The 27,367-nt window shown below is 36.2% G+C and overlaps 2 protein-coding genes and 1 long non-coding RNA gene across 11 annotated transcripts; 2 read left to right on the forward strand and 1 right to left on the reverse strand.

Annotated features, from left to right (window-relative positions):
- Window positions 1–238: 238 nt before the first annotated feature.
- Window positions 239–11,653, forward strand: clgn (calmegin). 2 transcript variants are annotated; one of them, XR_009271644.1, is made up of 16 exons: window positions 239–397; window positions 1,005–1,178; window positions 1,357–1,430; window positions 3,344–3,402; window positions 3,575–3,716; window positions 3,798–3,879; window positions 4,078–4,270; window positions 4,540–4,729; window positions 5,005–5,118; window positions 5,777–5,933; window positions 6,130–6,345; window positions 6,443–6,559; window positions 8,145–8,295; window positions 8,388–8,503; window positions 8,967–9,054; window positions 10,669–11,653. XR_009271644.1 is itself a non-coding variant. In XM_058778270.1 (15 exons), the coding sequence occupies exons 2-15, from the start codon at window positions 1,005–1,007 to the stop codon at window positions 10,747–10,749; spliced, it is 1,866 nt and encodes a 621-aa protein (XP_058634253.1). In that variant the 5' UTR covers window positions 239–397; the 3' UTR covers window positions 10,750–11,651. The 2 variants fall into 2 exon arrangements, 1 of the variants encoding a protein (XP_058634253.1); XM_058778270.1 differs by lacking the exon at window positions 8,967–9,054 and having other exon boundaries at window positions 10,669–11,651.
- A 72-nt stretch (window positions 11,654–11,725) lies between these two features.
- scoca (short coiled-coil protein a) lies at window positions 11,726–16,443 on the reverse strand. 8 transcript variants are annotated; one of them, XM_058778309.1, is made up of 4 exons: window positions 16,237–16,443; window positions 13,494–13,565; window positions 13,302–13,382; window positions 11,726–13,097 (listed from the first exon to the last, which is right to left on the reverse strand). In XM_058778309.1, exons 1-4 carry the CDS (start codon window positions 16,298–16,300, stop codon window positions 12,955–12,957), a joined length of 360 nt encoding a protein of 119 aa, XP_058634292.1. In that variant the 5' UTR covers window positions 16,301–16,443; the 3' UTR covers window positions 11,726–12,954. The 8 variants fall into 8 exon arrangements, with proteins under 8 accessions (XP_058634292.1, XP_058634309.1, XP_058634334.1 ...); XM_058778326.1 differs by lacking the exon at window positions 16,237–16,443 and adding an exon at window positions 13,671–14,093 and having other exon boundaries at window positions 11,728–13,097; XM_058778351.1 differs by lacking the exon at window positions 16,237–16,443 and adding an exon at window positions 14,152–14,287 and having other exon boundaries at window positions 11,730–13,097; window positions 13,302–13,379.
- On the forward strand, window positions 16,116–18,131 carry LOC131542067 (uncharacterized). The gene is made up of 3 exons (XR_009271652.1): window positions 16,116–16,320; window positions 16,403–16,579; window positions 17,627–18,131. It is a non-coding gene; the product is annotated as an uncharacterized LOC131542067 (long non-coding RNA).
- The last annotated feature ends 9,236 nt before the right edge of the window (window positions 18,132–27,367 follow it).

The raw sequence follows: 27,367 nt of genomic DNA on the forward strand, positions 1-27,367 counted from the left end.
TTATCATAGAGGAGCAGAACACCGTACTAGCATACTAATCTTACTATTTCTAAAATAGATAAAGCAGTATGCTAATATGCGGTTCCGAAATCAGCAAATGACTAGATAAATGAATGAGACTTTTATTTTGGCGTGAAATGTGAAAGTAGATTTTATCATGCAGTGCAGTGGCAAATAAATATTTGTGTAAATAAACGGGACTTTTATTTTGACAGGTGTCGCGGAAGTGTTTTTTTATCGCAGAGGGGCGGTTGTCAGTGGCGTCCTGCGCTTCTGATAACGCTGGCTATCGCTCTCATTCATAGCGGACTCTTCGCGCCGAAACACTGGATGACAAACCCATCCGCTTCAGCTACAGTTAACCGAAATATTGCCAATATTCATTCAGCCGGAGGAGGTGAGTGAACAAAGACATTTTTTATTTTGCTAAACACTATAAGCGTTGAACATGCAGACAGCCATCATCATCTTCATCTTCTTCTTCATCGTCATCACTCAGCTAACGGTACCGCAGCTAGCCAGAGGGCGTTATTATAATGTAATATATAGTGTTATAAACACTGTAAGTAATACTATTAAAAAAAAGACTATTTTAAGAAACCCAAAGCCGAAGAGCTGGAGGTGATTGTGATTAACGTTAATTGTAAAATATGGCATTTAACGTAAATATTTTTGAAGATAACCTGTTATTCGTTTTTTTTTTGTTTTTTTTTTCTGTTGGCATAACGTCTGCTATTTGCTGTTCTGGTCAACTGTCGATATTTAATAAAACATTAGGTTTTGCGGTAAAATATAGAGATAGTAAGCAATAAGATCCTCTTCTGATGGCAGATGTTATATCGATCGATATCGAGGTCAGCGTGTCATAAGATAAGACGTCCCGCCCCAAAGAAGAAAATAAAATGAAAAAATAAAAATAAAAAAATACAGCATTTTGATGGTGCGTGTTTTTATTAAGGTGTTTTCTGTTGGTCATGCGTTATTTTATTTTTATTTTTTTGTAGATGAAGTTGCGGTGGGGCTGGACGTGTCTCTTGTTGCTCTCCATCTCCATGGTAACATGGGCCCAGAAAGAAGAGCTGGATGATGAAGAGGAGGCTCAAGTGGAAGATGGAGATGTGGACATGGATACAGACAGCGGAGAAAGCACTGAAGCAGACGCCAATGTGTCTTTTGAGGTAAGTCACCACTCATTCCAAATAATAAATATTTGAGAGGGAGTAAAATCCTGCTCATCAAAAACCAAAAGCAAAATATGTATCATTAGAGTTATCCATGATCAGTGTTCAAACTAAATAGTTTGGGTTATGAGCTATTTCATGTCGTTTGTAAATATTCATTATTTGGCATGCATAGGTAACATACAAGACCCCAGTTCCAACAGGAGAAGTGTACTTCACTGCGACATTTGATGACGAGTCTTTGAGCAGGTTTGTGAATCTTATCAGACTTTCATTGCACAAATTATTCTAATATTCTAAAAATTTGTGGCTTGTAATCCATGCATGTTTGCTTTGAGATCACTCTCGAACTGTCCTTCTAAACAGTTATTGACAACAGTTACATTTAGCTGATAAACACATTAAAAATACAGCTTTTCTGTGGGTAAACTGACCATAAATATTGATAGCTGATTGTATATTTATAAATTGATAGCTCTCCACAGAGTGTTGTCCAATCAGTGATGATTTAATGATCACAGTATGTACAGGTGCTGGTCATATAATTAGAATATCATCAAAAGTTGATTTATTTCACTAATTCCATTCAAAAAGTGAAACTTGTATATTATATTCATTCATTACACACAGACTGATATATTTCAAATGTTTATTTCTTTTAATTTTGATGATTAGAGCTTACAGCTCATGAAAGTCAAAAATCAGTATCTCAAAATATTAGAATATTACTTAAGACCAATACAAAGAAAGGATTTTTAGAAATCTTGGCCAACTGAAAAGTATGAAAATGAAAAGTATGAGCATGTACAGCACTCAATACTTAGTTGGGGCTCCTTTTGCCTGAATTACTGCAGCAATGCGGCGTGGCATGGAGTCGATCAGTCTGTGGCACTGCTCAGGTGTTATGAGAGCCCAGGTTGCTCTGATAGTGGCCTTCAGCTCATCTGCATTGTTGGGTCTGGTGTCTCTCATCTTCCTCTTGACAATACCCCATAGATTCTCTATGGGGTTCAGGTCAAGCGGTTGCTGGCCAATCAAGCACAGTAACACTATGGTCATTGAACCAGCTTTTGGTACCTTTGGCAGTGTGGGCAGGTGCCAAGTCCTGCTGGAAAATGAAATCAGCATCTCCATAAAGCTTGTCAACAGAAGGAAGCATGAAGTGCTCTAAAATTTCCTGGTAGATGGCTGTGTTGACGGTGGACTTCAGAAAACACAGTGGACCAACACCAGCAGATGACATGGCAGCCCAAATCATCACTGACTGTGGAAACTTCACACTGGACTTCAAGCAACATGGATTCTGTCTCCACTCTTCCTTCAGACTCTGGGACCTTGATTTCCAAATGAAATGTAAAATTTACTTTCATCTGAAAAGAGGACTTTGGACCACTGAGCAACAGTCCAGTTCTTTTCTCCACAGCCCAGGTAAGATGCTTCTGGCGTTGTCTCTGGTTCAGAAGTGGCTTGGTAGCCCTTTTCCTGAAGACGTCTGAGCGTGGTGACTCTTGATGCACTGACTCCAGCTTCAGTTCTCTCCTTGTGAAGCTCTCACAAGTGTTTGAATCGGCTTTGCTTGACTGTATTCTCAAGCTTGCGGTCATCCCTGTTGCTTGTGCACCTTTTCCTACCCAAATTCTTCCTTCCAGTCAACTTTGCATTTAATATGCTTTGATACAGCACTCTGTAAACAGCCACACCTTTCAGTAATGACCTTCTGTGACTTACCCTCTTTGTGGAGGGCCTCAATGTTCCTCTTCTGGATCATTGCCAAGTCAGCAGTCTTCCCCATTATTGTGGTTTCAAGAGATACCCAGAATTTATACTGTAGTGATGGTCATTTATTCAAACTCAAATGTAAATATTGTAATATTTTGAGATACTGATTTTTGACTTTCATGAGCTGTAAGCTCTAATCATCAAAATTAAAAGAAATAAACATTTGAAATATATCAGTCTGTGTGTAATGAATGAATATAATATACAAGTTTCACGTTTTGAATGGAATTAGTGAAATAAATCAACCTTTTGATGATATTCTAATTATATGACCAGCACCTGTATTTTGAATAGGCCTATATATTCTATTCACACTCCATGGTTTCTTCTTACTTGTTGCTTGATTATTTGTTAGCTTTTTCATGTTTTATTATTTTCTGAAGTTGGCAGGTGTCTAAAACAATGAAAGAGGATGCTGATGAAGATATTGCAAAATACGACGGTTAGTTTTCCAGCATGATTTCCATTTGTGATTTTTGAGCGTTGCTTTGTTATTGTCTGATTTTACATAAAACTGAAAATATATTTGATCATGAACCCAACTTCTAAAAACTGTTATCCTTTAAAAATCAAAAAATCAAAAACATGTTTCTATATGTTTTTCATGCCTGTAGGTAAATGGGAGGTTGAGCCCCTGAAGGAAAACAAGGTGCCTGGTGATTTGGGCTTGGTTCTGAAATCTCGTGCTAAGCACCATGCCATCTCTGCTCTGCTTAACAAACCCTTTGTATTTAAGGACAAGCCCCTTATCGTACAGTGAGTGGGATTCTTAGATGCAATTTCTGTGATATGTGAAAAATAAAGCTTGTGCATTCTAACAAAAACCAATCTATGCAGGTATGAGGTCAACTTTCAAAACGGAATTGACTGTGGCGGCGCTTACATCAAGCTATTGTCAGACTCAGAAGATTTAGACCTGGTATGTTTGTTGACTGCTTTATGTGATCAGAACAAGATTGTAAAAACATAACATAAAATACAAAGTAAATAGATTTTATAGGAATTGAAATGGTAAAATACTGGATTTGAACAGCAATATGATATAAAATTGCTATTGTGAAGGAAATAAGTGATATTGCATATTTTAGGGGTGATGTGTGTGTCTTTTGACTCACAGGAGCAGTTTCATGACCGGACACCGTACAGCATCATGTTTGGGCCGGACAAATGCGGAGAGGACTACAAACTGCACTTCATCTTCAGACATAAAAACCCTCTTAATGGAGATGTGGAAGAAAAACATGCCAAACGACCAGACATTGATCTGAAGAAGATCTACACCGATAAAAAGACTCACCTCTATACACTTGGTGTGTACACTTATATTGCTATAATGGAAAGCATGTGGAAACTCATTACGCTATTGTTATTATTACTGTTATTATATAGATTTAATAAATGTTATAATAAATAATCAATTGCAATAACTGGTGGTGAAATCTAAAAATTGTTTCACCAACCATATTATATAAGAAACGTGACATTAATGTAAAGCCATGAAAGCAATCCTGCTTGCATGCAATCATTTTTTTTATTGAATTATTAAATAAATATTTGTACTCTCTTCTCCTTTTCTCAGTTTTAAATCCAGACAATAGCTACGAGATGTTTATAGACCAGTCCAGTGTTAGCAGGGGAAGTCTGTTGACAGATGTCGTTCCTCCTGTGAACCCTCCAAAAGAGACTGACGATCCCAAAGACTCCAAGCCAGAGGACTGGGATGAGAGAGCCAAAATCTCTGACCCAGAAGCAGTCAAACCTGAAGACTGGTGAGATCTATGAATAAGTCAAAATGCAAAGAATGTACTTGGCCATTGTTTGATAGCTTGTGTCTTTTTATTTGTGTTTACTTGCCAAAGTTACTTGTGTAAAACAGTACTTTGTTGTAACTATTACCTTCACGGTTATGTATTTAATTTCATAGTCATAGCGACAGACATGATATTCATATAAGTAGGGAACCATGTGAAGTTATGAAGTCATATTATCTTTAACAAATAGCAGCAGTGCTATGTCAAGACCCATTTTTTCTTTGTCTATCTAGGGATGAGGATGCCCCAGCCAAGGTGCCTGATCCTGATGCAGTGAAGCCTGAGGGTTGGTTGGAAGATGAGCCAGAGTTTGTGTCTGACCCCACTGCAGAAAAGCCTGATGACTGGTGAGAAATAAAGTCTTTCTTTTAATCCAGAGGCTTTTTGTATTTTTATCAGTGAAGATTATAAACTGATGGTCATGAGAAATTTAATGTGATATGACCCTTTTTGAACACAGACCAGACATGGACATAAAAAAAAATACAAATTTGAGACACTTTCTTATTAAAAAGAGAAAATTAAGAGAATCAATAAAGAGACAAATAAAGGAAGTTCAAGAAGTAGAATTAAGTTAGAAATTACATCGCATTTATCATATTTGCAATTCAAAATGGCGAAATTCGACAAATGCTCATCCCTGGATATTACTATTGTACACAATTGTCAAACATGATATAGATACACACTCTTACCGTTAAAATAGAAGCATTGTGCTGGAATTCGTGCTCGGCCTTTGTGGACAGAAAAATCTCCTGAGGCAGCTCAAATGAGAAAGTCAGTTATCTTTGGTGCTGCAAATTTTGTACAACGCCAAGTACATTATTACTATGCAGTTATTCCATTCATTATATTATACTCCTCAGTCTATCCCCTTTTATCTGATAGTACTGGTAGACAATCATTTGTAATACACTATGTAATACCCTATGCTTTCATTTCAGCTTATTTCATCCTTTTATAGCAACTCATCAGTAATATTCTCTTCACCCCCCTCTCTCTCAGGGATGAAGAAATGGATGGAGAATGGGAGGCTCCTCAGGTGCCAAATCCAGCATGTGCAGCTGCTTCTGGCTGTGGTGAATGGAAGCCGCCCATGATCAACAATCCTCAGTATAAGGGCAAATGGAAAGCTCCTCTCATAGACAACCTCAACTACCAGGTATTAACATCTGGAGTCTGGAAATACTGCTGAAGTGCCCATATTTTATTCAGTACAAGCACATGTCACACTCAGCCTGTCTTTGCTGTAAACTGCAGCTGTTTTAGCCAAAATTTCAATTAATGAGTTGTATACAATGACCAAAGATCTTCAAGTATCACAAAAAGATATTTATATTCAATGTCTTTGTTTACAGGGTGTGTGGAGTCCACGGAAGATTGCAAACCCTGACTACTTTGAGGATCTTCACCCGTTTAGGATGGATTCATTCAGTGGTGTGGGTCTTGAGCTGTGGTCTATGACCTCTGACATTTACTTTGACAATTTCATGATTACCTCGGAAAAGGAAGTGGCGGACCGCTGGGCTGCAGACAGCTGGGGACTCAAAAAACTGGTGGCTAGTGCCAATGAGGTATGCCTCTGCCTCTCGCCCACGTTTTGCTCTGGGCGTTATTGCTCACTGGGCTTTAGTTTGGTTGACATACTCAGACTGTTTCTTTCTATCTTAGCCTGGAGTGTTGAGTCAGTTGGCACTGGCTGCGGAAGAGAGGCCCTGGCTGTGGGTGGTTTACATCCTTACCGTTGGTTTGCCTATTGGACTGGCTGTGCTCTTCTGCTGGCCAAAGGTACGTCCTGACCCCACAGAGGAGATCCTATTGAATGCAGAATAAAACACTTGATGTAGCAGGCCTGGTGTACATATCTTATATTTAGGCTGTCAGTGTTTTGCTGTGAATCATATAGATGTGTGGGTACAGCGTAATAATTCATTACATAATCTGTTTTCATCACAACAGAAAGATTCTGTCCTGAATAACCATAATCAAAGCAGAATAAAACAAACACTCTGCCTACACACATGCACAATTAACTGTACACATTTGCCTTGCATTTACATTTTACATGTATTCGTTTAACAGACTCTTTTATTCAAAGTTACTTACAAATGAGGACTACACAATTGATTCATCCTGAGGAGAACTGCTGTAACACTGCACCAAAATGTGCTAGAACATACAGTACAAGATGTTTAAAGAAAACTTAAGCTTTCCCCAAACCTTTGTTTTGTTTGGTTAGATTTTGTTTTGTTTTGTTTCGTTTCATTGCTGCCTGACAAGAACTGGTACTTCCTGAACTGGAAATTCAGGCCAATTTTTAAAGCAAGGCATTTTAGGGCTGAAATGCTGTATCAACCAATCAGCATCCAAGATGGAAATATATTAATTTTTTAGTAAGTCTTTAGAAAAGAGGTACTGTGTTCATGGTTGTACCCACCATTGAGGTCCCAGAGGTCCAGAAATAATTGCCTAATAATAGCTGTACTTTGGTGCTGCAAAGATATTGTACAGCGCAGAGCGGTATATCAGTGTTTGAAGACGAGCATTACCATTACTTTTTACAGAAACCGAGAGTAAATTCTAGCATGATGCTTTGGTCAAAAAGTGAGATGTAAACATTGTATATTTGACAGCTGTGTTATGTTAGAAGTTTTAAACGACCAACAGCAATATCCAGAGATGGTACTACACAACCAGTACCGTTATCAGCATATTAAGCATAAGATTAACAACAACTTCTTGTGCATATTGTGCATGGATTTAATGAACGTAGTTACATTTCCTGATTGCCTTTCTGTAAATTCACTTATCATCCTCAGACCTAAACTAGAATGTGGTAAAACGTGTGGCTTTGAAAAGTGTGTTTAAAGGATGTGGTTAGCATTTAGTCTATTAGGAAAAAAGTGTCTACAGCCTCTGTATACTGATATGTTTATGGCCAGTCTGCTCTTTTAATTTAAACAGATAGTTCACCTAAAAATGAAAATTCTGTTATTGTTGGTCACTCTGAGAATCCTGGCTCAAATGCAGTATTTTGTTGTGTTATGTGTTTGCTGTGTGATGAGATCCACTTAAACAGACCTCATTACAGCCAGCTATTTTCTGAGCATAACACAGTTGATAAATCTGGTTTACCATGCTAACCCCATTTGATATATTGCTAAAGATTAGGGTGTTTAGGATTAGCTTGCAAGTACAAAATCCTCTTAATGTGTATTTATCATTGGTAGCATAGCAACAGGCAATGAGCGACCTGCCCTGAAGCATTATACAGGTTTGTCACCAGATATGAACAGGATGGTGCACGTCTCTGTCCACTTGGCCAACTGCTTCTTGAACATGCTTAGCTCACACACTTGTATATGTATTGCAGAAGTCGGATGATGACTATGTATACAAGAAAATCGATCAGCCCAAAGCTGAACCAGAGGAGGTAGCAGAAGAAGAGGAGGAGGAAGACGAGGTGGAAAAAGGGAAAGATGAAGATGAAGAAGCGAAAGCAGAGGAAGATACTGAAGCTACTGGTTTGTAAAATGATTTTTCCTTGTTTGCTGTTTAAGTACTTTTTTTGCATAGTTGTTATACATAATTTAATTCTTTTCTGATCCCTTTTCAGGTAATGAGAATGGGGAAGGGATGGACAATGACATTGGAAAAGATGGTGGCGATACAGAGGAGGAGGAAGAGGAAGAAGAGGCCAGTAAGCCAAATGACACGCCCTCAGAGGATGAAGTAAGCAAGTTTGCATTGACTCTTATGGTGTGTTCACACCAAACGCAAATTTAATTATTCGCAAGAGTAGATTACATACAAAGTCAATGCAAAGATGCAAATAGAGGCGAATTTGTGCTGGGCGACGCGAAATGCGTGGTGTGTTTGCCACAAACATGCAATATTCGCTTCAATCGCGTCTTCCGCACAAGTTTAAAAATTTCAACTTGAGCAGAAAACTCATATGACGCGTTCAGCGAAGAGCTTACTGACACGTCCGGTTGCATCAGAAAATGGAAGAGAGCATTATTGTAGCCGCCTAGGCACCCCGAAATTTATGATATAGGTATCTGGAGCATAAAATCAGTTGTAGTGGTAGTTGTATTTTATTAGCATGGCTACAGAGATGCTGCTATCAATAAAAAAAAAATAATAATGTCAGTGTATATACAATAATAAAATGTAATGGGATTAATTAATGCAGGATTAATACTCATCTGCCTCTGGATGGTGCTGTGAACCCAGACACGTCGACGTTTGGCTTTCCGGCGTATATGGGACTTCCACAACAGGTATAAAGCATCAATCGTAGTTATCTCCACCAACGTTGATCGCGCAATGTTTTTATTCGTGCAAGTGATACGAAAAACATCCCGTGAGTAATCTAGAGTGAGTGACGTGATGTGCATATTCGCTTCGCATTTGGTGTGAACACACCACTAGTCTTCTACAGCCAGTAGGGGTGTAACGGTACATGTATTCATACCGAAAATATTCGGTATTTGTCTTGTTTCGATACACATGTGTACCAAACAAATACAGTTTTGTTTTAACTACTGCACGTGCAGAACTTCTCTGTGTATGAAACGTCATTTCAAAACTCGAAGTTCCCCCTCTATAATTTGATAGTATCATTTATTTTGCTATACTTCGATGTTGCGAACCCTTCTGGAAAAATAACAAAAGACACAGAATGAACTGTTGGAAAAGTTGCTTTAAACATGAGACGTGCTTTATAAACTGAATGATAAACCTACACTTCTTGCCCTATTCTCATATATGTGTGCTGTTTAATGTGTTTGAGATTTGTTTTCCTCAGCGCACAACATACATCTTATGGTTATAAAATTGGGCAAGTACTTCCATTTTGCATAAAGAATTACCCCGACGGCAAGTGAGTCTGCTTTAACTTCACAGACTTCAATGAGTGAGTGCCGGCGCATGCATGTGTGTCAAAGAGATGGAGCAGATTTGGAAGTGAACGCAATAATTCTGACTAAAATATTTTCACATATTTTGCATCCAAAAGTGGGAGCATTTCAGATCTCTTTCCCCAATTACTACAGCACTATAAACTGCAGTGTTGCACCAATATTGACAGACTTAAACCATTAGCAAACCTCTGTTTAATAAAAGTATGGTTTGTTTTCAGAGTATTTAGAGTAGTTTTATTTATTTTTTTAAATTTAGTTCAATTTTCCCAAATTCAATTTTTTTTTTATTTTGTATTTTTTTTCTAGATTACATTTGAATGATTCAATTAAATTTTAGCAATAAAAAGGGTGTCTTTTAAAATATTCTTCATAGTTAATATTTTATATTAACTTTATATCCCACAATTCTGACTTTTATATCTCGCAATTCTGAGAAAAAAAAAGTCAGAATTGTGAGAGATAAACTGGCAATTATGAGAAATGAAGTCAGAATTGCGAGATACAAACGGACAATTCTGACTTTTTTTCTCAGAATTGTGAGATATAAACTTTGTATACAGTCCAGTTCTGAGGGGGGGAAAAAGACATTTTCTGGCATTATCTCTGAATTATAATAATAACTCACAATTCTGGCTTTATAGCTCGCAGTTGTGACTTTATATTCCACAATTCTGACTTCTATAACTCACAATTCTGAGAAAAATCTAAATTGCGGCAGAATTCTTAGATAAAAACTTGTAGTTACCTTTTTTAAATTTTCATACAGTGGTGGAAACGGGCTTCCGTAGACATCAGTGTTAACACAGTTAGAAATAACCTGCTAGAAATATTATGAATAAGTCACAGTGTTTGAATTTATTTTAAAGAAACACCATGTGATTGTGCCATGTTTTGCTAAACTGAGATTTCAGTTTGCACTAATTATCTAGATCCACTGATTGTTGTTAGACTGACAGTTTTGGGTCTTTGCAGATGAAGGACGCCGATGAAGGAATTCTGAGCACAGGAGAAGAAGCTAAAGCTGTGAGAAAGAGAAGAGTACGGAAGGACTGAAAATCCACATTTTCCCCACGTTTCTTCCTCCCTTCTCTCTTTCCTTTGCCTCTTTTTGCTGCATGCTTTCGGCAATATGCCCTTCAGCATGCAAAAAAACGGCAAACCTAGCCGCTCTCCTGAAGAGGTCAATCTTCAACCGACTGAACCTCGCCTCTCCTCTTTCAGTCTTCCGCTTAGTTCTTATTGGTTACAGTTGGGATTTAGATACAAAAGTCAGACCTGCTGAGTTTTAGCTCCAAGTTTTGCCTATTTTTTCTTTTTAGATTACAATTCAAGTAGTACTGGGCCAGTGTTTCCCTACTAGTAAGTCTAAATACTGTGAAGGGAAATGTACAGTGCATATTTTAGAAAGACGAACTAGTTTATGATCACCTCAACGTTTCTGTTTAAGTTATTAAAAAAAGGGTTCAGTTCCTTGTGAGTTTTTAAGTTATGAGCTTTTTAACATGATCAAATTGCTCTGATCGTATTTATTGTTTGTATCTTGTTTGAAAAATGATGCAATTGAGTTTAGATATAGGACTTTTTAATCTTGCATTCTACTGTCATTACCACTGTTAGCAGGCTCTGGAGGAGAGCTCCGCCAAACCGGGAGCTGCCTTCACCAAACATCTAGGTCAGTGAAGTGCTAGGAATGCAAATCAGTATTGCTTTTTTGGCATCGAAGAAAGTCGTTACGCACAGTCAGAGCTGATCTCAGCTCCGCGTCATCACTGACACACTCTAACAGCAGACCCAGACACAAGCACACTGAAAATAGACTGACCACCATGTATGAAACCATTGAGCTTTGGAAGCAGACAGGTTGTTTTTCAAGTGATGAACAGTTTTGTTTTTCTGCTTTTTTTTAGGTTGTGTGCTCTGCCTTATAAGGACAGCCTTTTGTTTACATGTTTGCAAACTGTTCATTGCTCTTGGAAATAAATATTTACTAGAAATTTCTGTGCACCTTTGACATGACTTCACCAGGAACATTAGTTTGTGCAAAGGCAAAGTATTTTATTAAAGGCATAATTGTAACAAAATAAAATGTACACTTTCAGAACAGGCAGTACTTTACATCGGGTGCTTGCAAACATAAATTACACAAATGAAATTTTTCACAAAAATAATATTAAACAGATTGAGTATGTAGTGTTGTGGCAGATGCTTCAGTGTCATGTCAATAATTCATAGTAAGTGAAATTTCACATCAGCAAACTCTGAGCAAAGAGCAGAGCATCTGTCCTCATAAATGCCGCTCAAGCAGACACTTTGGAGAAATCAGATCAATATCACTCAGCAGACTCAACCTCACTTCAGTCTTTGAAAGCAGTAAAAGCTAAAATCCATTTATTTCATCCATTTTAAGTCCCTCAATACAAAGGACACGACCATGAAGAGCAAACTCTCCAACACAATGCTGCAGTTTACACTGCAAGCCGGTTTCAATCAATTGATCCTGCTCAAAAGACGTCGGGTTTGTGCGCTAGTCAGACCTTTTAAGGTAAATCCAAGTATGAAAGTGACTAAATGTCATTTGGTGAGTCAAAGGCCTCTTATAATGTAACATATGAGGAGGTACTTTGTTTAAACCAGTGGGTCAGGAAATTACAGAAATTGCATACTTTCTGCACCAGCTGAGCAACTGTCATTAAGATAATTGCCAGTAACCCTGGTTTAAACTAGAAAAATCACATGCCAAGTGAGGGAGGACTAATTTAGGTTATCCATCCTTAGCCTTTTACATCATGCACTTTAGTTATGGGTTGTCATGCACTTTCAAGAGAACAGATCCGCGTTCAATCTTGCTGTACATTGTAAATGTTAGCAGTGGAAAGCCAAAAAAGCCGAAATTCGGCATAAGTGTATTTTTAAGAGAACCTGACTTTGGCTGTCTAGTATTTAAAAAGGTTGTGAAGTCAATGAGAGGGTTTGAGATTGATTATGTACCTGCTAAATGAATTATACAGGAGTGGTATTACACCAGCTCTGTACTTATCTGATCACAAACCATCATGCATCCCGTTATATCTTGTAACACAGCTGACAGGGAAAGGCAGCAGCTCAGTCCATTCAAGTATTATCCATACCATGCTGAGAGATGCATCCGTAAATTGTACAACAAAATAAATACAAAACAAACAGCGGCTTATATGTATGAGCTAGTAGTTTGAATGCCGGAAAGAGGAGATGATGGATAAAGTAGACGTGATCCGTATGTTATTTCCGTTTGCTTTTGGTGTCAGTGGTCTGAAACACGCTGGAGGCAGACATAAGGTTCTCGATGTACTGCCCGAGAACCTGGTTCTCCGATTTGAGCTTAAGGTTCTCCTCTTTCACTGCGTCCACACGCGCAGAGAGATCTGATGGAAACAGACAAAACACATTAGAGTGCATCACTTAGCTTTTTCCGGCAGCCATTTAGAGAGCCTGAGTGGATCAGAGGAGAATGGTTAGAGGCAAAACAGAAACATGACGGGAGTATATTCAGTTACAAAACAAAACAGCAACAGTAACAACTAAGACAATAGTCCTATATAAAATTGTACATTCAAAGACTTTTAGACCTTCAAGTGTGTGCTGAAGCTCCAACACTTGGTTTATGAGTCTCGTCTTCTCCTCTTGCTCAACTCGATTCTCCATATCTCCTGAAAACACACATGCACATCTGCAATTGCTCCAAAGCAACTTAAACTGAAGAAACATGCATTTTAACAACATGATATAACATATTATATCAAATTGTGGGTGATATTTACCATCAATCTCACAGTTCATGGTGCTGTACTGGTCCTCTGGTCTGAAGCGCAGGACTGTCTGTTTTCCGTCAGCTGCGAGAGATATTATCAATGTGATTTAAAATACGCTTATAATACAAACAGGTAGTTTGTTTTTGGACATGTACAAAAGTAATTTCATGGTATTAGTTGGAGTACCACGCAAATACAGTGTAAACCAAGCCGTTTCGTGGTCCCAGCGCATCATGATACAGTTAGCTATTGGCTAACACAACAAACCATCGCCTGACATAAAGAAATACAGTTCACAGAAAGATAAGATCACTGTCATTTACATTACATGCTTAAAACGTAATTATATTGCTACTTGTACTCGAGACATGATATTTTAACTTAGTTTTATGAAGTTTTATTTCATGCCACGTCCAATCATCATCTCCATTGGTTCTCATGCATTACAGGCCGCTACAGCAGCCTGGGCGCTAAAAGACTTGTTAGAAACAGCTTTAAATTACCCCAATATCAAAATTAAGTTAGTTAATCAGCATCTAATAAACAATTAGGCAATTAATTAGAAAAAAAATAAATAAACGCCGAGAGATAAACATGATATCGCATGTGATAATGAAGAACTTAAATAAACACACACCAGCACACTGATACTGTCATACAGTCCTACCTGATACAAGACTAAATCGATCCGCGTTATTAAAGATGTTCAAAAATTATTAAGCCTCGAAAGCTGATGTCAAGGTAATGATACTGACCATCCGTTACTTCATCGCTTCTGTTTCTCTCTCGCATGCACTCGCTACCGAGAAGCACCGACAGAGGGAGACAAAGCTCTCTATAAATATGAAGCTGTGCACAAAGCAATAGCATGCTGGTTACTGCACACTGCCTTTATTATGACAAAGAATGCAGTATGCAACTTAATAAACATTTCTACTCATTAGAATAATTTTTGTTACAATTGAATTTAAAACATTAATATGACAGTACGCTACTTTGCTGTCACATAACCTCATAGAATCATTCTAATACTAATTATAAATAATTCTTGTTAAATCTGCCCCCTAAACTAAAACACAATAAAACCAAACAGCCAAACATTCGAGTATTAGGAATCAACTACATAATGATGAAAGATTTTGATGAATTGTGTTCTTAGGAGGGTATTTTTTCATAAATGTCAGAACGAGGAAAGATATCTATGTGTTTTAAGTATTAGCAATGCATCAGTTACAATATTTGTGTGCCAAAAACAACGTTTTAATAGTTTTTTAATGTTATTTTGTTTCATATATGTTTTTAATACTTACATTTTGTGGTTTATAATAGGTGATTTAATATCAACATACCCCATTTAATTTGACAACATGTCCAGCTGTTGGAGCATGTTGTCACAAAAGGTCAACATATGTTATATGTACTGTTTCTGTTTTGCTGGTTGACAACTGTTGCAATGTTCAAAAGCTTCTTCTTTTTTCTAGTAGTAAGTGTGACAACCAGCTCCAGTCTGTACTCACCAACAGCTTTTGTGTTCCTCACAAGAAGTAAAGTCATAAAGGTTTGGAAACTACATGAGGGTGAGTAAATGATGACGATTTTTCGTTTTTAGGTGAACTATCCCTTTAAAATGACCACTCAGAGTAGATGTGAGTCATCTGAAATATGCAGCCTTTGTTCTACTTACTGACTGCTCTGGCAGTAGCTATTCACACATGCTTATACTGTATATGTGAGCTCGTCTCTGCACAGTCCCTGTACACAAGCACACACCTACTGCCTCTTATGCAGGTTTCTGACATGTGTTGACACAATGCCTCTCCATTCATTCCTGTATTTGGACAAGAAAACCACATGCTGCACAGCAGTAAAGCATTTAGATACTTAAGTTATTGCACGTATAGCCTACTGCTGAAAGAATATACTTAATGCATCATTTAAAAAATGAAAGTGAAATAATTCTGATACTTAATATTAGTTGTCTTTATGTAAACAAAATAATAATGATTATGATGATGATGATAATAATAGTAATTGGGTGTATGTACTTATTGAGTTCATGTTGTATTACTTTTGCGGCTGTTGAGGTGGGGTAGGGTAAGATTTGGGCAGATTTGGTGGTATGGATAGGTTTAATGTTTGGCTATGGTCAACCATGCAATTATTGATGCAACTACATAAACCTATACCTATGTTATTACATGTTTTATTATTTTTAAATATAACTACAGTGTAAAAACATGTGTGTACACAGTAAGTGCATTGTATCAAATTATTAATATAAATGTTAGTAGTACATAGTTTTTAAAGACAATATGAAGTGGGCAGTGTTACATCAGTATCACTGAGATACTGCTTTAGTTTTTGTATCCAAAGCAGATTTTCTTTCTTTTTTTTTTTTCTTTCCAGAAATACTTTTGATGTTATTGCACCTTTGTGGTGTTCCTGTTCAAAAATGACCGGCCTACAAAAAAATTGCTTATGAGCTTCTTGTTATGCCATATTATTACCAAATATTGGATTCAATCTTTTTATTAACTTGTTTTCTTTCAATTAGCACAGGTTTTATATTATTATATAAAGAACCAAAAGATTGAATGCAAGGTTTGGTGTTAATATAATACTCTACCATAATGAGATTGAGTGTGCTTCTATTCATGTAGGCCTACATTTCCCAGTTCTATCACTGAACTGTTTCCCGGACAAAAAGAAGTGGTTTCAGATCAGCTTTAAGACAAGTCAAGGCAAGTCTTACCTGAATCATCAGCTAGTGAGATGTTAGTAAAAGTCTCGTCATCTTCATCTGCGTCTCCCTCCATGACTGAGAGTGTTTGCAAATGTGAGTGTAGCTTTTTAGCAAAACAACAGTTAAATAAGTTAAACTGAATGTCTTTTGAAAAGTTTATTTTCTCTCTATCTAGCTCTCTCTCTTCCTGAATCGATGTGTAGTTTGTCCGGCCTTACCCTCTCAATTATTCACCATCACCACAGTTACCAACCAGACCTGTGTGGTAACTCAGGTGACAAAGCTGAAGCAGACTTTAGGGCGACGCCTGCTGAGAGATCCAAAGTTCACTCGTTCACTTTCTCAGATTACAGTGAGCATGCCCCCCCACACACACACACACCTTCTCACCCAACTGCACACACCTTTAACTTTCTCGCACCATCTGTCTCATTTCATCTGTGCTAGAGTGTGGACACATTAACTAAAGGAAGTGTCTGATGGCCTCACACAAACAAAACCACATGGCAGTTCTTAACTACACTGACTTAATTGGTTTGCACTTTGATCAGTGTTGTAAAAAGCCTGAAGTATTACTACAAGCTACTGAAATGACTTGCCGTGATGCATTGATTGGCACTCTAGGTGCTTTCGTTCTTGTTTAATTTTAAGCTTCAGGCATAAGAAATGTTGACAGGCTAGTTTCTGATTCTAATAGAGTTAAACTTAAACACCTGCAGCAAATACTTCTTATGCAAAGGCTGCATTTTTTTAATACCATAGCATTTGTCTCAGTTCAATGTATCTTCATGAAATGACAACAGACATGGACTACAAATGACAAAACTTGATTTCATGGAGTCTTTAAAGAATAGTGGAGAAATTTTGGCATTACATCACTTGCACCAATGGATCATCTGCGATGAATGGGTGCCGTCAGAATGAGAGTCTGATAAAAACATAAAGCATAAAACATTATTACAAACGCAACACTTCACAATACAACCCAAATTCCGGAAATGTTGGGACGTTTTTTAAATTTGAATAAAATGAATACTAAAAGAATTTGAAATCACATGAGTAATAAACAAACCCATCAAGACGTTTTTATCTTCAAACCATTGCTTTTGGATAAAATACTGGTCCTTTATCAATAAAGTTATTTTGTCTGAATCAGGAAAGAAATATGCTCAAATCAAGCACCGTTTACAAGCGAAAACAGTCCAGAATAGTTCTGAACAAATATGTCAGTTGATTTTGATGTGAGAGGACAACAGGGGATAGACTTTTTCACTTGAGGAATCAATTTTGATTACAAACTCATACTCTGAAGTAACGGTTTAAAGTTGAAACACCTTACCACCTTACTGATGGATTTCTTTTTTCTTTTTCTTTTTTTACAAACAACTTTTTGCTTCAGAAGACATTGACTGATGGACTGGAGTCATGTGGATTACTTGTGTATTATTGTGATGTTTTTATCATCTGTTTGGACTTGTTCTGACGGCGCTGCAGAGGATCCACTGGTGAGCAAGTGATGTAATGCTAAATTTCTCCAAATCTGTAACAAACTCATTTATATCTTGGATGGCCTGAGTAGATTTTCAGCAAATTTTCATTTTTTGGTAGAATGTTCATTTAATGAGAGAAATGGACAAGCTCTAGTGAGAATGTAAATTATTTTAATAGTGCTTATACAGACAAAGCAGATAAGATTAAACACACATCCAAGACAGCACTCTGTAAATGTGCCAGAGAATAAATGAGATTAAAGCCTTAAAAACCAAACTCACATCTATCTATCTATCTATCTATCTATCTATCTATCTATCTATCTATCTATCTATCTATCTATCTATCTATCTATCTATCTATCTATCTATCTATCTGTCTGTCTGTCTGTCTGTCTGTCTGTCTGTCTGTCTGTCTGTCTGTCTGTCTGTCTGTCTGTCTGTCTGTCTGTCTGTGTGTGCGTGTGTGTACATGTATATAAATATATATAAATAACAGTTGGGAATATTGTTATTTTTAAAGTATGCTCATTGTACTTTTGATGGATGTAACAGTCCCGAGGTTAGTACCAGGATAAATCCAGATTTCGTTTTGTACTATAGACTTTGTACATAGACTAATGGATTATATAATTAAGATTAAAATGGACTAGGTGCTGTCTAAAATAGTTACAAGTTTTAACTATTTTAAAAAATTGATTAGCAAACTTATATACTATATATATATATAATGTATAGGGCATGGCATTGCATGTAATAAAGTTTGTGTGGAATAAAATATTAAATGTTATAATATTCATATTTTTTTGGTGAGGATCATCTGTTCGGAATCACATTGTCTTTATCCGGGTTGGTTATAAGGAACAATGAAGTCTGTCTGTTGCCAACAAAGCTTTGATAATCGTTTGACAAGTATGTGTGAAGTGCCTCCTAGTGGTTAAACTAAAGCCTGTCATAAATTACACGAGGAATTAACAGTGTTTTCATGTCTCTGTTGGTCTCTAGCTGTGCTCATGAAACACAGATGTAATGCTTGTCAAAATAAATAAACATACTTATGCATCATAGCTGCCTGTTAATTAGGTTAAATGTTTGTTTGCGCTTTTAATTCTGTCTATTAAATATTAGTATATTTTATTTTTCATATTAATTTTATGTATGTAATGTGTAGTAGGACTAGCATTAATAAATGTAAAATTTTAAAGCATAAACATAATTTGCAATGCCCTAATAATAAATAATACGACAGTTATAGACTGTAGTCAGAAATAACGTATTTGCAGCTTTACAAAAATACTACATAATTGCTGAAGCTTAGTTAATTTTAGCAACACCAATTATTACACAACAATATGGCTCCCATAGATTAATCTTTAAAGTGACAGCACCTTCATTTTTATTAATACAAGACTAATTGATGTGATTAATTTAGATTGTAGACCTACCTTTGATTATACTCAACGTAATTGAACAACACATCATTTCCTGCAAATGTTCCAAGCTTATTCAAGCTTAAAATGTTGATATTTCATATAATAATCTATAATTTTAGAGGTTAGGCTCTGTGATTACACGGCAGAGAAACAGTTAATGCAAGATTTACAAGCCTAATCAAAAGACAATGAATGGACTTTTTCACTGAAGGAAATGTTATTATGGATTCAAGTTAAAATGACATAATGATTTGTTTTTTACAAACACGCAACTTCTCACTTCACTAGACGTTCATTGATGGACTGGAGTCGTGTGGAAATCTAGTGGATTATCGTGAAGTTTTTATCAGCTGTTTGAACTCATTCTGACGGCACCCATTCACTGCAGAGGATCCATTGCTGAGCAAGTGATGCGATACTAAATTTCTCTAAATCTGCTCCCATGAAGAAACAAACTCATCTAAATCTTGGATAACTTCAGTAAATTTTCAGCAAATTTTCATTGTTGAATGAACTATTCCTTTAAAATTTGTAAAAAATAAATAAATAAATAAAATAGTCAACGACTATTTCAAGTCAAGCTCAAGTCAACTAATTTAATTTGAGAAAAGTGAATGAATGAAAAGGAAGGAATAAGGAAATTATAAAGAGAGGATGATGAAGGTTGAGATGGTGAAGTCAGGAAAATAAGGAAGGAACAAAATGATATATTGACAGGAGATAAGAATTTGACAGATAGAAAATGGCACAATAAGTGACAGAGGGGCAGATTGAAGCATAAACACTAATGGAGATGTATAGGCAGTCTCTCGTTCTCTCTCGCATTGCTTTCTGACTGCAAAGTTAACAGATGCCCACGGCTGGCGGTGGCTCTCTTGATGCTTGTAAAGGAGGCTCGACCCATCTGTACTGTGCATAAGCACAAGCAACAATCAGTCCTGTACAGACCAAAATCAGCTTTGGGTTTAGGAGCACCAGCAGAGCAATGAGAATTTATGTTATTTTTTGACTGGTGCAAGAGCAGTAATTAACCGTGTTACTAAACACGTGCTGCGACAGAATCTCTCCCTGTACAGCCAGAACGGCTGTAATGTAAATGTAATGCTGTGAACAAAGAAGAGCTTTTATATAGCTGTTCCAAAAACAAGAAGGTAGTATCGAGCCACTTACATTCATGCTACACACATTCAAACTATAGAACATACTTTTTTAAAGGTTCAATTGTAAATACATATTCAAAAGAAACACATACTCTGAGAACATGCAATTTCTGATGCAGCCAGTAACTTGTTTCTAAACAGTTAGTGTTTAAATAAAACAAAAAAACAAATAGGTTGAGTGACTAATTCAATGACTTACTCTTAAAAGCATGTTACTTGTTGCCTTCTACACAGCAAAAAGGGTCACTAAAAACATCAACCAATCAAACAGCTTTGTAATATACTATGCCTAGGCTATATGCTGTTTTAATAATACCATGCAGTACAGTACACACCTGCATGTGGTTTTCTGTTTTCTGTTTTTCACACCAATTCCACCTTCCTCTTTCTTTTACTCGCCGAGCAGATCTTTCCCCCTTATCAACAGAAATCACGCTGCCGGTGACCATACAAATGATAATATGCTAACATAGCGAGTCCAGACCATAAGACACACCAGGGAGTGAAGGTGCCCCTGTGCCCACGTTTTGGTCAGCCAAGCCAGGGGAAGAGGAGGTGGCACTGAACCTGGCTCCAGTGCTTTGAGGCGTGACATCCAGCCGAGGTTCAATCTGCCTGCACTGCAAAATTATGCAGTAGACATAGAAGACATGTTCCAAATCACTTCCCTTCTGTGTAGTGCATGAAATCCCCCTTATAAGATACTTAACAAGAAAGGAATCGCAAATCTGTAAATGGTCCTGCTTTTTATGCAATGATACAGACACATATGCTAAAAAAAAAAAAAAAAAAAAGTATATATGTATTTATGTGACACTGAAAATGAAGATAGTTTGTAATGCTAGTTACAAAGCACATCACTTAATTTCCAGTATATTGATTTGTTGTCTAAATTTGTTTAGATGCTCATGCTGAGAGTATGGTATGTATATGAGTGTGTCAGAGAGAATTTGGGAGGGCTGGCCCTGGAGAGGCTTCAGGGAGGCGTTGTTGCGGCGACACTACAGGAAGAAGCTGTCATCGTGGTGGAGTGCCAGGGCCATCTCTGCAGATGGTCTCTATGACATTATCACGTCATCTTCCTCGCCTGACAGAAACAAACAAACAAAAAAACTCTTTTGTAAGATCCATTGAAGTCATGGTCTTTCTAATTATCTGCAGTTTGCACCTCCAAATGCTCATTTCAAAACATCAGCCATCACATGTAATCCAAATTTTGTTAATAATACAAAAACAATCATCAGCACTAACAGGGAACCCCTTGGACATCCATCTGGTTTAGCAGGGTATAGATGATATGCATTTGTTGTAGTAATTAAAATCACCTTGTCTTAATCTAACTTATATATTTCATGTATTCATGACACCATGTTGGTTTTGGTTATTCTATTATGGTAAATATTGGGTTGCACTTATGAATAAGAACACTCTAAAGCAGTGGTTCTCAGCCAGGGAGCCAGGCCCACTAGGGGGCCTCAGCAAACTTCCAAGGGGGCCTCAAGATGACTTAAAGTTATTTAAAATTAGACAAAACAGTCATAAATTAAAAAAATAAAATAAAGACATTGGCTTCCCTCTGTCTTAAAAAGCTTGGATATGAATATGACTAAATTTTAAAATGTAACTTCTAGACCTGGAAAAGTAAAGTATATTTTTCATAAAGAATATAAATTTTTCTAGCTCTAAAATATTTTTAACAGGTAAAAATTGTGAGTAAAAAAATATATTTTTTAAAATCCTTATCCAGTAAATAAAGTAAATATTGGGCCTTTGAATATTGCTATGTACAATATAGGGGGCCTTGGAGTCAAGAAGGTTGAGCATCACAGGATTATGTGAAGGATTATCTTATAAATATTCTATATATTTCAAAATATATTTGTTTTAATAATAATTAACAATAAAATGACTTAATAATGTTTAATAAGGTTGGAGGTTGATGGTTGAAAACCTCAATGAGAAACAGGTCTTAATATTCTGACTGATATTCCAGTACTGCCATTCTCTCTTAAATGTTCTCTCACTACATTTCGAAGAGGAACAACATATGAGAACAGTTTAGCACAATCTTATCAACCCTCCCTCTAATCAGTCAAAGACGCTTAACATTTTGAATGACCTTCTTGGAAGTTTACCTTTCCTTAATCTGCAACCTGTAGTTTCACATTCCATAGTTCAGCTCGACTCATTCCTCTTCATGTTTCGCTCTTCTGCACTGCCGGCTCATAACTGTAGTCCAATTCATTCTTCTCACCTCTTCACTCAAGTTCATCCATCTTTCTGTCTAAAGTCCTGATTTCTCCAGTTGACTTGGTCTCTCATTCCATCCTTTAATTTAAATTTGTTATACTCACACATTTTTCTGTTGTCCTTGTAGATAGATAGATAGATAGATAGATAGATAGCATGACTCAGTTAGTCAAAAGCTTCATTGGCAGCCACTAAAAGAAGACATAATATAAATTAAACTACAGTAGAATATTATAGTGCTCCAAAACATATACAGATGGATACAAGCACAGCCCAAAGTACTTTTTTTTTTTTTTTTTTAAACCAGAGCATAATGATGCTGTAAATCTACCAAAACATTCACAGAAGCTGACTCAAGAGTGGATTTCATTACATAATCATTTCATAATGAACACAAAACATATATACATACTCAGAGACATGCTTCAAACCAAGTAGGTCTAGACTATTCTTATGATTTTATGTCATAAGTGGCCTTTATTTAATCTTCAGTTGATTTGTCCTTGTATACATGTTCACAGTTCAAAAGCAATTCAGCTATAACACTTGATGTGAATATTGTATTCACTGTAAAACATGTGAACATGTCTACTTTAAGTGGGAGAATTTAATCTGAGCTCTCTCTCTCTCTCTCTCTCTCTCTCTCTGTGTGTGTGTGTGTGTGTCAGTGTCCTGACTGCAACTTTTCATGTCCTGAAATGATCAGCTAATCACCAGAGTTTTCACTGTCTAACACTGTTTAGTACTAGCACACAGGCTTTCTTTTGTGTCTGTGAGTTTAAATAACAATAATAATAATAAAAATGTTAGATATAAATATCAGTGGTTTGTGTCTCTAAACAAGACAAAAATAGATGTGCACATAGATTATGCATGAACATATTGTGAGTGCATGAATAGGTGTGTTTGTGTGTGTGTCTTTCTTGCCTGTCTATCTTACTGTGTAATTCATTTTACTAATGGAATTGGCTTTAAAATATTTAACAGATCTCAGTTGGTCTAACTATGTGCGTGATAATGCATGTGGGTTTAGTTACATTTTTCGATCATGGATTAGATCTGTGGACTTCCTCGAGTTTGAGTGATCACAGAATACATGGGTTACTTTTAGTAATGATATTAAAGCTATCCTCTTCTCACTAAGCATACGCATCTGATGTGCATTCTTTGGAGGTAAAACCAAAATCCAACTCACCTTCCAGAGACTCCATTTCATGTTTTACAAAGACCTGAAGTCTTTTGTAAAGTGTTAGTGTTATATTATGAGTTTCACATAGTCTTTCAATCTTTCCCTTTTGTCACTGAATTTGCCTTGTAAACATGAATTTGTTTGTCTAATAAAACCACCTCTGTATTTTCAAAGTGTATGAATACAGTAGTCTTTTCTGTCATATTTTGAAAGTATTGGGCACTTTTTTTTTATTTTTTATTTTTTTTATTTATTACATTTTTAAATAAACTGTTATCTAAAAAAAATACAAATAAATAAAAAATAAAAAACCTAACAAAGCTTAGCTTGGAAAGTACCTCATTTTAAACCCAAAATATCTGTTAAATAAACCATTAAAACCATACACCAGTGTCAAAATTTTGACATAATCCTTTAAATTGTTAATATTTGGTATTTGAATGGATATTGTTTTGTGATTTCACTCCATTACAAAACGTTTTACGTTTTACAAATTACAAGCAGTGAGACTCAAGTAACATCATTTGGAGCCTTTCATGGCATAAAGACAATCAAATAATTCTGTTTTCACAGTTTTTACAAATATTGTTGTGCTTACTGCATTCATCAACAATTTAAATATTTTACCCAGCTCATTGTAAGATCAAACTAATATTTGTTTTATAAATTGATTAAACAAATAACTACATTTTGTTTATTTGATTTTAAACTATATTTAAAGGAATGGTTCACCAAAAAATAAACATTTGCTGAATCCAAACAGCTGATAAAAACATCACAATAATACACAAGTAATCCACATGACTCCAGCCCATCAATCATCATCTTCTGAAGCAAAAAGCTGCGTGTTTGTAATAAACAAATCATTAAGAAGTTTTAACTGTAGACCATCGTTTCTGGCCAAAATATGAGTCCATAATCCACAATAACATTTCCTCCAGTGAAACATTCCCTGTTGTCCTCTCACATCAGATCCACTGACATAATTGTTTAGAACTGGATTGGACTGTTTTCACTTGTAAAGGGTGCCTGATTTGTGCACATTTCTCCCCTGATTCAGATTAGATGACTTTTTCACTGGAGAAAGCAATATTATAGATAGGAGACTCATATTTTGGAAGGAAGCAACAGTTTAAAAGTTAAAAATGGCTTAATGTTGAATTTATTTATTATCAACACACAGCTTGTTTCACGAGACATTTACTGATGGACTCGAGTGGTGTGGATTATTTATAATGCTTTTATCAGCTGTTTGGACTCTCATTCTGACGGCACCCATTCAGTGCAAAAGGATCCATTGGTGAGAAAGTAATGCAAAATTTCTCCAAATCTGTTCTGATGAAGAACCAAACTATTTTACATCTTGGATGTTCTGAGGGGAGAGGTAAACAGTATACTTCTTTTTGCTAGAAGTATACAAAACTCGTATTAGCCTGATCTCCAGAGGTTGACAGTCAACATTTTCTGAACGTTAATCACTTTCTTTCAGTGCTAATTTATTCATTTATGAAGAATTCAGGCTGTGTATTGTATGTACTAAAATATGCTTAGTCATTGAGTCGCCCAAAGGCAGTCCAGGAGTCCAAGTCTCAGCATGACTAGTCAAATGTGAAAAACACTAATCTAAGATTGAGCAAGTAAACAAACAATGAGGTCATGTTCTTATTTTACACTCTTTGGTACATGTTGCCCACATAGGTCTACATCTAATGCCATCGACTCAGACATCGAGACAGAGAGACACAGAGACACAGAGAGACAGAGCGGTTACATGCCAGTGAGAAAACACCTGGTTGCAACATAACAATGCTAATTGGCCAACCAAACTGCCATTAGTGGTTTGGACAGTCATTACTGTGACTGCAACCATGATTTTGGTATATACTTGAAAACAAAGTTGTCAAAACAAAATTTAGTTTTCAAAATGAGGGTTTCATTAACTCCCAGTAAAGGAATAGTTAACCAAAAATGAAAATTTTGTCATCCATCAAAAGATAAAGGAGACATATTGCAGAAAATAATGTGTCATACTTTTTCACGCTATTACTATAAATAGGGTTAAAACTTTCAAGCATCAAAAATGATGCAAACGTATCATTAAACCATTGCTAAACAGTCAAAGGAAGAAAGAAAATCATGAATTATACAGTTACTTACTTGGTATACAGTAAGTAGCCGACTTGACACAGACCTGCATTTGGTTGTTTGGTAATCTAGGAAACTTGTTATGACTATTCTATCACAGAATTTTAAACAGACATTTAAAGCATGTTGGAGTTCGCACCATACTGTATGCCAATTAAATTTGCATGTGGACAGTTGAATCTTGGGAACTGTTCCATGCATCTCATTTTCTTTAATTAGTATGATTAGCACAACCACGCCTGAGTTCTTTTGTCAAGATGACAAAAAATGCATAAATCTGTTCTTTTGGGAAAAGGAATGTGTTTGTTTGAGTGTTCCGGGGAAAAGGTTGTCTTTCCAGTGTAATCAAACCATGGTAAAGACCCTAGACAGATCTCAGAGCTCAGTCTCATGTGAGCTGTCTCTGTTATGTTGTTGCCATTTATACTGTACCTCCTTTTTCCTGCTGAAGAAGATGACATCTGTAGGAGAACTGCAAGCTAAGTCAATCTGATGTTAGCAATATATATAGTTTCAACTCCATATCTGCTTCAGACTGGAAGGCACTGTATTTGCGTCGTGCTTTGGGGTTTTGGTAAGAGTAAATGCAATATTACTTATCAAATCATTTTTGTTTGATGCTTAATGTCATGTGATAAATTCTCTTTATTCAGTATGGCCCCATATTCAAGAATTTTTTAATCGATATCCATGCAACTTTTCCTAGGCATTTCAAATGCTGTGGAGAGGTTTTTTAACATTTTTTGTTTTTTTCGTTTTTTGGTTTCCTATAAAATAAAAAAAGAGGAAAAAGGCAGAAACAAGAGTGTGGTTAAAAGCACAGGCCAATCGTTTGCTCGCCTCTGCTGTCTGCTGCAGTCTGCTGTTCTGCCATTGATTCTTCAGCCAAGATCCTGGAGCGATGTGCATTTCCACACAGGTCAGAGAGTGTATGCGCAACACATGTTGTCTTTACTTCACTGTAAACATGCTTTGGCTGTAGCAAAAGCGACAGTGTAAAACCAATTTAGAACACCAGCTGCTGGAAAATACATACATTTAATACTGATTTAAAACTGATTTTTTTTTTTTTTTTGATAGCACTTCTTTTCATTGTTGACATGCATGCATAAAAAGATTTTCGGTAACACTTTCTATGAAGCCCATATTTATAATATATTATAAGGGTATTTTTAAGGCATTATAATGAATGCATAATGCATTATAAAAAACCTTATAATATGTGATATCATCTTATGAATATTCATAAGAACAATTTTAATGTATTATAATATGTATGATAATTTATAACACAGTGAACACGTCGCATCCATTTAAGTTACAATGGATTATATTTCTCCTAGTTATAATGTATTATAAGTCTTGCCACCTTTCTTATGCTACTTTACTTAAAGCCATCAATGACCATTTATAAGTATAGTAATAATAATAGTAATAATTTAGTCAGATATCAGATCAGATGAATGTGTAATA

The sequence above is a fragment of the Onychostoma macrolepis genome, chromosome 01, assembly GCF_012432095.1.
Source record: "Onychostoma macrolepis isolate SWU-2019 chromosome 01, ASM1243209v1, whole genome shotgun sequence".
Taxonomy (NCBI): domain Eukaryota; kingdom Metazoa; phylum Chordata; class Actinopteri; order Cypriniformes; family Cyprinidae; genus Onychostoma; species Onychostoma macrolepis.